Source organism: Felis catus, chromosome F2 (assembly GCF_018350175.1).
Source record: "Felis catus isolate Fca126 chromosome F2, F.catus_Fca126_mat1.0, whole genome shotgun sequence".
NCBI lineage: Eukaryota > Metazoa > Chordata > Mammalia > Carnivora > Felidae > Felis > Felis catus.
In genome coordinates, this window is record NC_058385.1 from 40,916,140 (window position 1) to 40,929,267 (window position 13,128).

General features: G+C 41.9%; 1 protein-coding gene across 3 annotated transcripts in view; it reads right to left on the reverse strand.

The window, feature by feature from the left end:
* CDH17 (cadherin 17) overlaps nt 1-13,128 on the reverse strand; it is an 84,576-nt gene that overhangs the window by 55,351 nt on the left and 16,097 nt on the right. For all 3 annotated transcript variants that reach the window (XM_011291398.4, XM_023248514.2, XM_023248513.2), the window contains 2 exons: nt 7,245-7,315; nt 1,704-1,802 (listed from right to left, as the gene is read on the reverse strand). In XM_011291398.4, coding sequence (XP_011289700.2) covers nt 1,704-1,802; nt 7,245-7,292 — 147 coding nt within the window. In that variant the 5' untranslated portion in view covers nt 7,293-7,315. The remainder of the gene's footprint in view (nt 1-1,703; nt 1,803-7,244; nt 7,316-13,128) is intronic.

The following is a 13,128-nucleotide window of genomic DNA, read 5'->3' on the forward strand; positions in this document are numbered from 1 at the left end:
AGAAGAGAATGAGGACTACTAATGAGTACAGGGTTCATTTTGAGGCTGATGAAAATGTTCTGGAATTAGTGGTGATGGTTGCACATCTCTGTGATATATTAAAAATCAATGATTTGCACATTCTAAATGGTAGGTTTTATGGTGTGTAAGCTAAATCTCATTACAAGGAAAAAAATGACCTATCTTAGATTTGTATTATATTATCTTATGTTCTAGAAGCCCCTAGAGTACTGAACTGGAGCTAGTTTGAAAATCCTCAGTGAAAGAAGTCTGTGGCTGTTTAGTTCTTTTTTGTTTTAAGATGTTACCAACCCAAGGATCAGCCTCATGGGGCACTGAGCTCGCTTTGTGTCTCCCAAACTCCAGGCAAGAATATTTCCAGTGGTACCAAATAAAAGTATCTGTGCAACACCTCCACACCATTGCAATAAAGAGTTCAAAGCACATCCTACCATAACTGGGTTTGCTGCATTCTCTCCATATACAAAGATGGAGAGAGTATGGTATCTCCATCTCCAAACAGGTATCAGGAGACCTGTTTTCTAATCTCAGTGTTGTTGTTAACTTACTTAAACTTATACAAAATGGAGAGACTAGGGTATCTCCATCTCCAAACAGGTATCAGGAGATCTGTTTTCTAATCTCAACTCTGCCAATAACTTATTTAAGCCTCAGTTTCCTTATCTGTAAAACAAGTGGTTGGTACCAAAAGTCTCCAAGGTCTTTTCTAACACAAAGATTCTGAGATCCCAGGAAGGAAATCCCCTTCATCTCCTACTCCTCTCCTCCAACACACTCACCCATAAGTAAGAAACATTCAGCCATGACAACTGGACTATCATTTCTGGCCAAGAAGAGATGGGCTTTGTAGGGTGGCTGGCTAATGGAAAAAGAACAGAAAAAGAGGTGGAGCAACCCAAGAAATGATTGCACTGACTGGGATACTCAGAGACTAGAATCATCTTACCAAGCCAGTTTCCAGGTCTGTGAAGTTTGTAAGTTGGGGATTGCCTCTATGGGGTCCTGATTCTGTTCAATAGAAAGTTCAATAGATGCCCACAGAATGCCTACTCTATACTGCCAGTCCTCAGTACATGCTTTTTCCTCTGGCAGCACAGGGCAGGTGTCCATGCTGCTGCCTTTTTTGGTCCCCTTTATAGCTGGAGTCTCTTACTTCCATCTACAGTCCACCCTCAATCTGATGCTTTTCTCAGTTATCTAACTACATGAGATGACCGCCTCCCAGCATGGCCAACCCACCGGCCAGGGCCCAGGGATGAGTTCAGAGAAGATAGTAAGGAAAAGCACACCATGCCAGTGCTACTCCAGAGAATCTGCATCTTCAAATGCTTCAAGCAGCATGCTCATTGGATGGATAGTCAGATGGCCATCCCACTCCAGGGACTTGTTCCCTTCCCACCCTGAGGAAGAGGCCGTGCCTATAGGCACCAAGCTGCGCACCCCCAGGGATGGGAGCATTTCCCCCAGACATGGTTGAAGAAGTCTGAATGAGAATGTCACGCACAACCCCTTACAATACTGAGGCCACCCATCTCTCTGTTTAACTTAGCTTCTGAAATCATTCTTGATAATGAGATCTGCCATGCCTCTATTTTATTTCCTGCTGTACAGTAGATTAAGGAGTAAAGTCCACTGTGAGAGCCTGTAAAATGAAGGTGACAGTGATCAAGAGTAGCCATTACCTGGAATATGACTTGACTTGGTTCTTGGCCTTCAAAAATAGAAAATGTCATGGGTTTCAGGGGTCCACTAAACTTCCTCTCCTGGCCGTATCCAGCCGTCTGTTAAAAAAGGAAATAAAAAAAGAAAATTGGCATACCCATCATTATGAATACATACATGCCACTTGCTAATTTTATTATGGCTTCTAGGACTGATATAGAAGACATAACATTCTAACCTAGTCAAAACAATGCAAAGTATAGTCAAAACAGATAGAAAGAGATCTGATATTGTTGAGTTTCACTATATCAAGATGGCTTGCCATGAGTCTTGTGCTATTTTTCTCCTTTAACCATTCAAGCAATCCCCCTGTAGAGAGAATATTAACACTCCCATGTTACAAATGAGGCTCACAGAGGTGAAGCTACTTGCCCAGAGTAAATGCCTTAAGTGGTTGTCAGGGCACACACACTAAGATCTAACTGAACAAAAGCTTCTATCTGCCCACAATGCCACTCTGTCTTCTAAACACAACACAGTGTTAAATCAGCTTCTTAAAACACCTTTCCTCCACTCCTATTCATTTAGAAGGACATTTATGGAAGATTCCCAGAACCCTAGAGTTCATGGTCACTTCAAGGACAACTAAATTTATAAGGGAAAAAAAATATTTAGATGTGTTGAGTACAGTGCTTACTTGGTACAACTGTAACTTCAAGAAAAGCTTACTATTTTAACGTTTGATTAGCAATCCATGCTCATACAGGAAAAAAAAAGAACAAAATGTTTACTTCAAGTAACTAAGACATTTCTAAAGCCAAAAGACCTTGAATTTGACAGGCAAGAAACCTCTGCAGACACCCAAATTCAGGCTGGAATAGCAGTACGTGGTGGCTGGGACAGTAAGAAGAGAAATTAGTTATGTCCCGAACTCAGTCCTAAAAACAGTTAATCCTGACAACCACCTGGGGACAAATTATTACTGCCAGCTCCATTCTACAGGCAATGAGACTAAGATGCTGAGAGGGTAAGCAGTTTGCCCAGGTGCTGACAGGAAGCAGGATTCTAACCCATTGCAACTCTGCAATGGCTGCCCTCAGCTGCTATGCCCCACTACCTACCAGAGGGAACAAAAAAGGACCAAGACAATCTGACAGGAAAACAGGTGACATCAAGGATGTACAGGAGGGTATGACTCCCACCATTCCCAACCCAGGAGGATGGGGAGCATCCAGCGGCAACCCCTGCCATCCCTCCATGTCCCACCACAACTATCCTTCTAAAGTGAGACAGAGCATGACAGGTGGCACACAGGGGGACAGCCAGCCATCAACCCACCCACAGAGGGCGCCCTCTGGAATGAGGGATTTAGCACCCGTACCCAATGCTTCTTGTGTGGTTCTTCAGGTCTACTTGTGTAGAAATCATGGGTGGGATAGGTTAGGATCAGAAGTATAACAGGAGGAGTTGATGGTTGGGGAACTGGAGAGGTAAAGTCAAGAAAGTGTGAAGAACTCGGGGGAAGAGAATTGTTTGCCACTTCTTCAGGGAGAGCAAGTACACTCTTGGGATGGACATGCTGAGAATAAACCAAGAACAATCGGTATGAGAGTTTGGGGGAAGGCCTTCCACTATATCCCTTGGTTCACTGAATTTCGATTAACTTGATACTGGTTGTCTGTCAAATGAAAACGCAGAGGGCTTTGGAATTTGGTCTCCACTCCCTCAGATTGTGGAAGGCCCGTGGACTAGCTGCCCCCAGCCATCACCAACCTCTCTCTCTCGGGAAGCCAAGAGGTCTCTTTCCCAGACTCCCCTGCAGCTAGCAGGGAGCTGAGTGACTTAGTTCTGGCTCCTGAAACAAAAGGTGAAGTCTACTGGAGGGTTTCTGGTCAAGCTTTTATTTTCCAATGAAAAAGGATAGATGTGGCCAGCATAGTCACCCCCTTCCCCGTTGTTCTTGCTCAGACCATGGACCACATGTCTATGGCTGTGGTGGCCATCATGAAACCACAAGGGAACAAATCAGCTCAAATAATGGTGGAGCGAAGAGAATGATGCCCAAGTCTCTGATAATATCACAGAAATGCAAAACCTGCCTTGGGCTGTCCACTTCAGGCTTCTCGTTATCTGAGGAAATAAACCTCGACTTACTAGAGCCACTCCACTCCAAAGTTGAACTTTCTATTGCCTATACTAAAAGCATCCTTAACTGACACAATAACGTTATAGACTTCTAGCTCATCAATTCCTTTAAGGGAATATCTTCCTCTGGGGGCTCTTTCTCCCCTGCACTCCTTTTCCACATATCCTCTAGAGGGCAGGACACAAGAACTGGGTGCAGATGTCCAGGCACCACCATGGTTGGTACAAGATAAGAGCAGTGGTTTCTGTGGGATCATGATTTAACAGCAAACTGCCTTCATCAACTTTCTGCTCATGTCAGCAAGCGGCCAGTCTTTCAGCAGCTCACACTAGTAATGGCATCCAGAAGAAACTCCCATTAGTCGAGCAAACCTCACAAACAAGGCTGTGTTCTTCCTGCGAGGACAAGCTGGCTCACCTATCGGGACAGCAGGGTATATCTCAGTTGCAAGGTTCAAAGTTGCGTTCTCGTAACAGGGCAGCAAATCTCCCTACATGCCCATTAACATTTCTATTTGGGCTATAAAGATTTCAAAATGCGTGTGTGTGTTCTGAGTCATCAAGCCACATTGCCCGAACTGGGAAAGGTGGTGTGGGGGAAACGAGAAAGAAAAGAGGGTTCATGCAGGAGTTGGAGAGGTAACACCTACCATCCTGCACGAAGTAAAAGGAAGGGAAGAGAATAGAACTGTCATTTTTTAAATGTTTCCTGTGCAGCAGCTGTGGGACTAGACCCTCCACACGTGTCATTTCTTCTGCTCCTCAACAAGATCAGGAAAGTACGTCCAGAAAAGTGCCACAGCGGAGACACAGATAATGTGGGATGAAGCCAGCTCTGTGGCACCACCAAGCCCCAACTCTGAGCCACGTTGCCACATCCTTCCAGACCAGCAAAGGATACATGGGACTGCTAGGTCTGCCTACCTTGTAGCCACCCTCCTTGTACTTCCCAACAAGAGTTCTCTGCAGTAATTACATAGTATTTATGCCAAACCCCCCTTACTTCTAGAGAGAGTACAATCCCAGGCAAAACTCTAAAACAGGTGGCTGTTCCTTGATTTCCCTACCTAACTATGCAGCACCCCTTCCCAAACCCTGGTCACTTACTTGCTTTCTCTTCAGGGCCCTTGCAATATATTCATGCAATGTTTCGTGCCCCTGACGGAAACCAGTGCTCAGGAGAGAACAGGACAGCCACTTGCTGAACAAATGACTGAGGGTGAGGGGCGCCTGATTCTTGATTTTGGCTCAGGTCAGTCAAGCATCTGATTCTTGATTTTGGCTCAGGTCATGATCTCACAGTTGGGAGATCAAGCCCCACATCAGGCTGAACATGAAGCCTGCTTAGGATTCTCTTTTTTTCTCTCTCTCTCTGTTCTTCCCCCACTTGTTCATTCTCTCTCTCTCTCTCTCTCTCTCTCTCTCTCTCTCTCTCTCTTTCAATAAAATAAATAAGCACTAAAAAAAATTTTTTAAATGACAGGGGGTGGTGGGGTGGATGGTAGCAACTCCCTTCCTTCACCTGACACAGCTGTGCATGTGTCTATCTCCTGGGCAAGGCTCTTGCTGCCAGCAATGGTTTGGGCACTATTTCTTACTCTAGGTAGAAATCCCACTGGCCTGAGAGTAGAGAGAAGGAAAACTCATATCCAACGTTTTATCCAGGAAAAAAAAATGCATGTCTCCTTCTCAGACAAGTTAAGCCCACTATTATCAAATTATCATGATAGAATCTTGTCTTAGATCTTGCTGTCTCCTAATATAAGTCCATGATTATGTACTTAATTTCTACCCTGTTCCTGGCATAGTGCTGCGTGCTGAGGCTGCAAAGATGACTAAAAGATAGTTCTCCTCATGGAAGTCAAGGTCCATATGAATGTAGACACTGAATATTTAAAATGCTGTAGTAATAATAATAGCCAATATTTACCTAGTACTTAGACTGGGCCGGTCACTGACCAAAGGGCTTTATATAAATGCACTAGCTCATTTAATGGCCACAACAACCAATAAGGCAAGTACTCTTTTGAGACCCATTTCATGGGGCAGAAAACTGAGGTTCAGAACTTAACTATCTCACCCAAGCTCCTATCACTAGTAAGTGGCACTGCCACTTTTGTACCTAGGTCTGACTTCACTACCACCCTGTGATAAGACAGATAGCAAAGGGCATTCAATAGGGTAAGAAGAGGAGACAGGTTAAGAGGGGATGTTTGACATACTCCAAGCAGCCCTTGTGTCTGGCTTTGAGCTCCCAGTGTATGAGGAGGCACATTGCTCATAAAGTTGGAACCGCAGCTTCCTTCCCTCCCCCAGGAGGAAGGCTCTGGTAGGTTTACAAGTTTGGCTCTGTTTCATTATGTCAATATTCTGAACTTTGAGGACTCTAGGAGGCTCTCAGGAACTTAGAATTTGATGCAATTTTGGGGTCCCAGAAGAAAAAAAACAAGATTTGAAAGGTGAGGGTCTAGCAACTTCCTTCTAAAGAGAAAGCAGATGCTTCCCCATAATCTTGCCTCCTAATACAACAGACTGTTGGGCAAGTGTATGACATTTATGAGACTCATGAATAAAACAACAATGATACCCCACTATCTACCCAAGATTGAGGGCTGGGTCTCTCCAGAGTCCATCCAGCTCTAATTTCTAGAAGCCTGTTAGTCAACAGGGTTGACTCAACAAATGGCTAAAGACAACTTTGACCAGAAAACTCCAAACCATATGTAGGGGATAAAAGTACAAAACAGAGCAGGGTTGAAAATAGAGAAATTGATTTTCTTAATATTCCCATGGTAATTTTTCATGGTCAAAGTAAAAAAAAAGTCAAGATTAAGGGACATAGACTAAAGTATATATATACATATATATATATATATATTTATATACACACACACACACTACATACACATAAATATATTTAGTATATATATACATTAATATATGTACAGTATACTTTTCTTTCCAGAGTCCCTGAGCTATACATGACAATCTAAACATGAATAGACAGATTTGTTTTAAACCTTGCCCGTTAAGTGGTATTGGTTCTTAAGAGTTGAGGAGAAAGTACCTCCCTGGTTGAAGAGTAGACATTTGACTTGTAGCCATTTCATCAAAAATATCACAGTGGGGCCATTTCATCATTTCATCATTAACCTTCATCATTAACCTTGCCCATTAAGTGGTATTGGTTCTTAAGAGTTGAGGAGAAAGTACCTCCCTGATTGAAGAGTAGACATTTGACTTGTAGCCATTTCATCAAAAATATCACAGTGGGGCAAACTACGTGTCCTTTGTATACAATTTAATTTTGATAGATTTTTTTTTTTAGGTGATGATAATCATCGTTTCCTTGGTATGAGGTAGAAAATGGCAGAAAATATTCTGGCAAATAAATAAAGAACATCCTCTTCTCTTACCAAATAAAGTGTAAGGAGACACAAGCAATGGAGTTGGGCTCGCATCATTGTGGTTTTCTGTATTGAAACTTCTGTGAATAAACCAGAGATAAAAGTGATTAGTTACCAGTCGGTTAAAATCACGTATTTCCAGCCAGAAAGGATCATGGAACAATATCCAGTTATAAACCTAGTAGAATGAGATTTCTAAAGGCCAGATTTCTTCTTGTTTTGGAACCACCCAGCCTTCCAGAAGCTTTATGATGCCTCATCCATAGCAACACACAAGTCAAAATCCCCAAAGAAGCTCATAGTAATTCCATTTCTTTACCTGTTTCACTTTATTATAATCTTCTCCATTTAAGGGTCTTAAATGGTAGAAAATAAGTATAGTTTTCACTTTTATTGTATGCATGGGAAAGATATGTTTTGGCAAATGCCAGGATAACAGATACTAAAATTTTAGTGATTCTGATTCAAAGTTGCAAAGACATGAGCTTCCTCGAGCAGAAAGAACCCAAGAACGTTCATCATCCTTCATTCAAAGACTTCACCAGCCAGACTTCGGTCTTCTAAACACTGTTGCTAACTAGGCAATATGCCTAAGGGAAAAGTATATTTCTTATTACTCCAAAAGCAACCAAATAAGAATCCAAACTCTGCCCTTACTCTCTTCTGTTCAGCATTATTCCTTTCTTTCTTGTGGCTTCACATTTTTTCAACATTATAACTTTCACTCTGAGACACATCATGACGAACTGATTTTTAAGATCTGATATAAATTTTCCACATGGACTATAAAGCAGGGTTGTTGCCTATCATAATACTGGACTGCTAAAACAAAACCAAAAAAAATTGGTAAAATGGAACATATACCCATTTCACCAAAATTCCAATGAACTTATATCACTAATATAGTCACCATGAAAATATGGTTATTGAAATTCTAACCACCCTAAAAATGTAGTCCCTGACATTTTAAATTTCTTACATTTGGATAGCTTATATTTGAACTTTATAAGTACCACACGCCAACCGATTGTGCCACTGGAGCTCCCATATTTGAACTTTAAAAAGGTAAATGTACTACACAATTTTAGCCTCGCAAATGCCTTAGGAGATAAAGATGGAAATAAGCATTTATTAAGCAACATCTAGGAGGTAGATTTGGGAGGAGCCTTTACAACCAGTGTAACAGTGATGTAGACAGTGGATTCTGAGTCAGAAAGCCTGTGAGTTTCTCACAGACATAATGAGTTAGGAAATGTTATACTTGTTTTATATATGAGGAAATGGAAGCTCAAAGTTAAGTGATTTGCCTAACACATAGCTAGAAAGGGACATTGCATTGCTTCCAGACAGATCTGTCAGATCCCAAAGACCTAAACCTCTTTCAACTCTTTCTACTGTACTGTGTATAATGTGGGAGCTGCAGAGATACAGATATAGGAATAGAGGTATGGAGATATATAAAATGTATATATTGTTTCTAAATCAATGAAGCAACTATTCCCAAGGTTCTACAGCTATGTTAAGGAAGAGCTAGAATCAAAACCCTTCAGGAAAATCAGATTCATAAATTCTATGAATGTTTAGAAATGAGCTTTTGCAACAGAATTAATTTGGTCGTTGTGTTCAAACATCATTTTAGAATTGGCTCATTATCTTAAACACAAACAAGACATTTTTCTACTGCTTTAGACTGCTTATGTGGTTTGGAAACACATGGAAATAAATAATGCCAGGCTGAAGCATATTGCAATATTAAATATATATATATATATATATATATATATATATATATATATATATAAATGAATCAATTATTAAATCTAACTAGGTTTGTTTGTTTTTTTCACATTGGAAAAATTCACATGATCAGCTGTCACCAATGTTTTTAAGAGAAGGGGTGACTGGGTGGCTCATTCAGTTGAGTGTCCAACTCTTGGTTTCAGCTCAGGTCATGACCTCATGGTTTGTCGGTTCAAGCCCCACGTTGCACTCCAGACTGACAGTGTGGAGCCTGCTTGAGATTCTCTCTCTTTTCCTTTCTCTCTGCTCCTTTCCCACTTGTGTGCGTGCGCTCTCTCTCTCTCTCTCGCTTGCCCTCTCTCTCAAAAAAAAAGTAACAAAAAATAATAATTATTATAAAAAATACTTGTAAGAGAAGTGAAAATATACACGATAATGGCACACTTGGGGATCATTCTCCTCAAGCTCCACAGCATTCAAGAGCTTTCAAATACTGGTCCCAACTTGCTCTTCCAGCCTTATCTCCAACTCCCTTCCCACCCTCAGTAAAGCTGTCCACCAGGATGGACTCTGCACCCGAGATTTCCTGTCTCCATGCTTCGGGGCTTGCTGTCCTCCCCACCCAGCACAAGGCCAGCTGCAATAAAGGGACAGATAATATTTGCATCAGGAAGTTGGATTAAGATTGTCCTTCCTGACCTCTACTCATACTACTTGTCATATCTTACCTCTAGTTCCGACTTGTTCATTTATTTCAAAAGCATTGAATTATTATAAAAAGCTTCTCATATGCCAGATACCATGCTAAGAACTGGGATATGCAAATAAGGGGTAGCTCACGGAGCTAGAACCAAAATCCTACTTCCTTCATGAAATCGTCAGTGATTTCCAGCCAGATGTATCTTCCTCTTGAAACCCCTCCTGCATTTTATTTTTTTATCATTTATTTATATATCCGTGTTATTTCCTCTACTAGGAAGCACAATCCTTCAAGACAGAGGCCTAATTTTATTTTTTTATTTAAAAAAATTTTATTATGTTTATTTATTTTAAGAGAGAGAGAGAGAGAGAAAGTGCGTGCAAGCGGGGGAGGGGCAGAGAGACAGGGAGACACAGATCCAAAGCAGGCTCCAGGCTCTGAGCTGTTGGCATATAGCCCGAGGCAGGGCTCGAACCCACAAGCGGCCAGATCATGACCTGAGCCCAAGTCTGACGCTCAACCAACTGAGTCACCCAGGCGCCATGAGGCCTAATTAAAAATTTTTTTTTTTTTTTTACCTCTCACAGCTTGTCATACTATGCCTTGCATATATTAAGCCCTCCACAGATGTTTGTTAAATTCTAAAACATTTTAATTGTCTAACACTGATATCCTATGAATTTTGTCCAATCTATAAGAGCTTTCAGAAAAAACACAAATTGTTAAAGGAAGTTAATTTGGAATTTAAAGATGTGCTTTGATGCAAAGTAATACATTTTTATTGTTGGTGAAAAGGGTTGCTTCTCTTTTAAATACACTAACAGATTTCTGCTCAGTGAATAGGTTAAGGACTGGCCGATATACATCACCTCTTCCTTGAACTGATTTCTTTAGTGCTTTTAATCTCCCAAAGACATATAAATTGAATGATAGAAAAGCAAATGAAAATAAAATAAAAGCCTTATTTTAGTCAGATGCTCAGACAGGCCACCATCTGGGATGCTTTAAGGAATCTAAAACGTAAAAGTAGCAATGCACTTATCCCTTATTTTGTCAGTCACAGCTAGTCTTATCCCTCACAGAAAGGTTTCCAGTGAGCAAGAGAAGTAATTGCTCTCTGCTGCTGTGCCTAGGGTTCCATGATTTATTTGCAGACAAATATACCCCACAGTGCGGTTGTTGGGAACACGGACCCTGGAGTTAGACTGGTTGGTTTGGATCCTGGCTCCTCCAGCAACCTGTCTGTATTCCTCTGTAAAGCAGGGATGATCATAGTACTTACCTTTGAGATTTATGGGGTTCAATGAGTTAATAGTTTGAACAGTGTTCGTCACATAAAAATTCATTCTGCCACCTCATTCCCTTAGTCAGAGCTTTCAGCACTGTCCTGTAGAATGTCTCCTTTCATCATCCCTGGCGAGGCCCCCATAATACTCAAGAAGCAGCCTTCACAACCAAGCGAAGCCGTGAGACAAAGCCTTTATCTGAATGCATCAAGGCAAAGGCACTAATGCTGGCATTATGCCAGAGGAGGACTTTAGCCCCTCAAACAAATCTTGCCTATATCTCCTCTGTGCATGGACGTAATTCCACTAATGAATATCACATCCTGGATCATAATATTGCTGGAGGGAAACCATAGTTTATAACCGCAACTGCCTAAAACCACCACGCCACACACACTTGATAGATTTCCTCACAAACACTCCTTAGAAAAGGATTGGAGTGTATTTCTAGATAATTCAGTGACATTTTAGCTGCCCTACCTGAAATGGTTGATCCAAAGATCTGCTTAGAATTTTTGCTATTTGTTGGGGTTCCCCTCAGGCACAAAGACTAAATTCAGACAGTTTCTATGGCAACTATCTGTGAGGCCAAGCACATCCTTAGCAACACAGGTCAAAGGTTTTGTGGGAAAGGGGGATTTTGAAAAGCCACCACCACTTGCTTTAACCATGGACCATCGGCAAATACAGAATCAGGTCTGCTGGCCTTGCTGTTTACGGCTAATGCCTTGATTCACCACAGCCCACAAAACACAAATCCCTCTGCGTCCTGAATCTGTGTCCAGCCGGAAGAATAGCACGAAGACAGCTAACACTTACTGAAAACCATTTGCCATGCACAGGCTAAGACTTCTATATGCGTTACCTTATTGATTTCTCATAAGAACCCTCTGAAGCAGGTACTGTTAAAATCTGCCTCTTAAAGATCAAAAATCTAAAGGTGAGGGTTAAAGAGGTTAAGAGACGTGCCCGAGATCACACTGCCTGGCCAATTCTACACCCATGTTCTTTTCATAAACATAATGAGACATCTAGTATCACTTAATCCATTACACATCTTCCCAAAAATTCAAAAAACTTTCTTTTTCCTTTTTTTTTTAAAACTCTGCTGCTCTTCCTCGTCAGAAACTGATATGATGCCCCCTGCTCAGAGGAACATTAGCCTAGGAGATCTAGTTCCTACAGAACACGTATTCCGTATCGTACCATCTCTCCTCATTTCCCCGCTGACCTTCACCTTAGCAGTCTCCTTTTTAAATTTTTTTTTAACATTTATTTTTGAGAGACAGAGCAAGAGCAGGGGAGGGGCAGAGAGAGGGAGACAATCTGAAGCAGGCTGCAGGCTCCAAGCTGTCAGCACAGACCCTGACGCCGGGCTTGAACCCACAAACTGCGAGATCATGACCTGAGTCAAAGTCGGCACTTAACTGACCGAGCCACCCCGGTGCCCCAGCAGTCTCCCATTTTTTAACCAAGCCAGGTGTTATGTGTTGGATAGTGCCCACACCCAATTCGTATGTTGGAGTCCTATCTCCCAAGGACCTCAGAATGTGATGTTATTTGGAGATAGGGTTTTTACAGAGGTAATGCGCTTAAAATGAGGTCATTAGGGTAGGCCTTCATCCAATCTGACTGGTGTCCTCATAAAAAGGGGAAATTTGGACACACAGACACACAGAGAGGGAAGACAATGTGAAGAGACATAAGAAGATGAGCATCCAGAAGCAGAAAGGAGGGGCCAAAAACAGACCCTCATGGCCCTCTGAAGGAACCCCTGCTGACACCTTGATTTTGGATGTCCAGACTCCAGAACTGTGAGATAATAAATGTCTGTTGTTTAAGCCACCCCATCCGTGGTGCTTTGCTTTGGCAGCCCTACCAAACTAATATACCAAGGAACTCTGATTTTGACTAAGAAAGGCACTGCCATTCCAGGACAGAGGTGGCCTCAGAAAGGGCTGTCTTCAGTTATTATACATGCAGTGCCCCTGGCAGGCCTCTCAGGGCTCCGTTCGAAGCTTGATTGATTCTCCTGCTGGGCGCCAATTCCTCCAAGAGGCATTTTTAGACACTCTTGTCATTTCCCCCTTTATCTGAGTAAGGACGTGGAATTTCTAGATCCCAAGTCTCCAACCCTTCAAGTAACTCAACACACAAGCATTGATTT